This window comes from Notothenia coriiceps, unplaced genomic scaffold (genome assembly GCF_000735185.1).
Source record: "Notothenia coriiceps isolate Sejong01 unplaced genomic scaffold, NC01 NC01_scaffold00035357, whole genome shotgun sequence".
Classification (NCBI taxonomy): domain Eukaryota; kingdom Metazoa; phylum Chordata; class Actinopteri; order Perciformes; family Nototheniidae; genus Notothenia; species Notothenia coriiceps.
In genome coordinates this window covers 135652-138207 of record NW_011368058.1, presented here as the reverse complement: position 1 = coordinate 138207, position 2556 = coordinate 135652, and the positions used below count along the sequence as shown (strand labels likewise).

General features: G+C 48.1%; 1 protein-coding gene across 1 annotated transcript in view; it reads left to right on the top strand.

The window, feature by feature from the left end:
* The window catches only part of LOC104962791 (leucine-rich repeat and calponin homology domain-containing protein 3-like), a 4681-nt gene that overhangs the window by 450 nt on the left and 1675 nt on the right, over positions 1-2556 (top strand). The window contains exons 2-4 of the mRNA XM_010791290.1: positions 1015-1238; positions 1619-1649; positions 1724-1850. Of these exons, the coding sequence (XP_010789592.1) occupies positions 1015-1238; positions 1619-1649; positions 1724-1850 (382 nt within the window). The remainder of the gene's footprint in view (positions 1-1014; positions 1239-1618; positions 1650-1723; positions 1851-2556) is intronic.

Below are 2556 nucleotides of genomic sequence, written 5' to 3'. Positions count from 1 at the left end.
GGAAAAAATGCACAGATTATTATTATTATTATTATTATTATTATTATTATTATTATTCCCACTCCGATCGGGACACTAGGTCCACTAGGTTTCCCTGCAGCGAGGCTCCCCCCGATGACAGTTTACGTGGGCTGGGCTGGGTGCAGTGGTGGACTGGCCATCAGNATTATTATTATTATTATTATTATTATTCCCACTCCGATCGGGACACTAGGTCCACTAGGTTTCCCTGCAGCGAGGCTCCCCCCGATGACAGTTTACGTGGGCTGGGCTGGGTGCAGTGGTGGACTGGGGCCGGTACCGAAGTGGGCCGGTCGGATAAGTCCCTAGCACATCCCCCACTCCCCCCGTTGACAGTGTACTAGCGGTACCGAAGTGGGCCGGTCGAGAGACCCGGGCTGATTTGTAGTCCCAGTCCACCACTGGCTACATGACCGTATGATCGCCCATATTGACGCACCTAATTCCTAAACTTCTAACAGATACAAAATAAACCGATCCTTCAGCCTCATATGAGCTCTCAGACACGTTCAAAATTAAACTGTCATCGCTGTCTGAGCTTGCTGCTGTGTGCGCCATCGTGCGTTTACATGCAGATGCTGGGATCCTGAACGGTGCAGCTGGAGCGCTGTGCCCGCAAAGACGTCACACATCATTTGGCGGGACTTGAAGAATCCCCGAGAAGATCCAGGAAATGGTCAACATTGAAGGAAAGATTAATGGTTATCAAAGTACAAATATCCAAAATCAGTTCAGTCACGGTTTTCAAGGGGACAATATTTACTCAAATTGATGGGTTTGGATGATGGGGGAAACTCGTGTCACAGGGTCTTTAAATACATATTTAACCAGATAGGGCCGGTTCTAAAGGGTTATTCAGTTCAGCCCCATGAGAGGGGATACAGCTGTCACCTCCTCGTGTCTCTCGCTCGCATCTTACGGAGGCGGAGCTAAGATGCAAGGAAGGGACGCGAGTGAGGGAAAGGAGGAGTCGAGGAGGGGTATTGGGATGAGGCTACAGACACAACGGATATTTTCCTCAGTCTGGGGCACTTCCTGGGGGCTTGGTTAGATCCAGTTTTGGTTGTTTTAGCTCCGCCCACTATGATTTAGGCGACTCCCCTCCACCTTTTAACCCTTGCCTGTCTGTCTGTCTTCCTGTCTGTCTGCCTGTCTGTCCTCAGACTGTATACCCCTCCAGACGCTGCACCCACACAGATGACTCCGCCCTCTTTATGGTAAGAGTTTGGCCTCACCTCCAAAAATCTACTAACACCTAAAAACGTAAAAAAAATAAAAATAAACGACTTTACGAACAACATCTCAAAAAGTACTGACAGACAATTCAAAAAAAATACTAAAAATCACATATATTAAAAAATATGATCAATAACTGACATCTTCAACAAATCTAAAAGTAAATGTACTATCTAGTAAAACTAAATCATTATATAAAATAAACAAACAACCAAACATTTGAATATTTCACACATCTTACCCAAAAATATCAGTTAGAAAACTGTGTCACTATGTGTAACATGTTGAATCAACCCAACACTTGCTGCTGGTTTCTGAACATGTTGTTGTTGTTATTAATAATGTGTGTTGTTGTGTGCAGGGAGAGGACCGGGCCGCTCTCTCTCCTACAGGTGAGACACTCTCTCACTCTCACATCTCTAACTCCTTCTGATTGGTCCATTTGACTAATTGATTTTCCTTTCAGCCAATCAGTCGCCTTCCTACCCGAGCCCCGGGGGCGTGGCCTCCTGCCGGACCAATCAGAGGCCGGAGAGCGTCCTGTTCCGCCTTGGGCAGAAAGAGGAGCGGAGGAAAGGTGAGGCGTCTCCTCTGTCTCCTTTCCTAACCTCCTCTGTCTCCTTTCCTGACCTCCTCTGTCTCCTTTCCTGACCTCCTCTGTGTCCTTTCCTAACCTCCTCTGTCTCTTTCCTAACCTCCTCTGTCTCCTTTCCTAACCTCCTCTGTCTCCTTTCCTGACCTCCTCTGTCTCCTTTCCTGACCTCCTCTGTCTCCTTTCTGACCTCCTCTTTCTCCTTTCCTAACCTCCTCTGTCTCCTTTCCTGACCTCCTCTGTCTCCTTTCCTGACCTCCTCTGTCTCCTTTCCTGACCTCCTCTGTCTCCTTTGCTGACCTCCTCTCTCTCCTTTCCTGACCTCCTCTGTCTCCTTTCCTGACCTCCTCTCTCTCCTTTCCTGACCTCCTCTGTCTCTCCTTTCCTAACCTCCTCTGTCTCCTTTCCTGACCTCCTCTGTCTCCTTTCCTGACCTCTTCTGTCTCCTCTCCTGACCTCCTCTGTGTCCTTTCCTAACCTCCTCTGTCTCCTCTGTGTCCTTTCCTGACCTCTTCTGTCTCTTTCCTGACCTCCTCTGTGTCCTTTCCTAACCTCCTCTTTCTTCTTTCCTGACCTCCTCTGTCTCCTTTCCTGATGTTTTCTGTCTCCTCTGTCTCCTTTCCTAACCTCCTCTGTCTCCTTTCCTGACCTCCTCCGTCTCCTTTCCTGACCTATTCTGTCTCCTTTCCTGACCTCCTCTGTCTCCT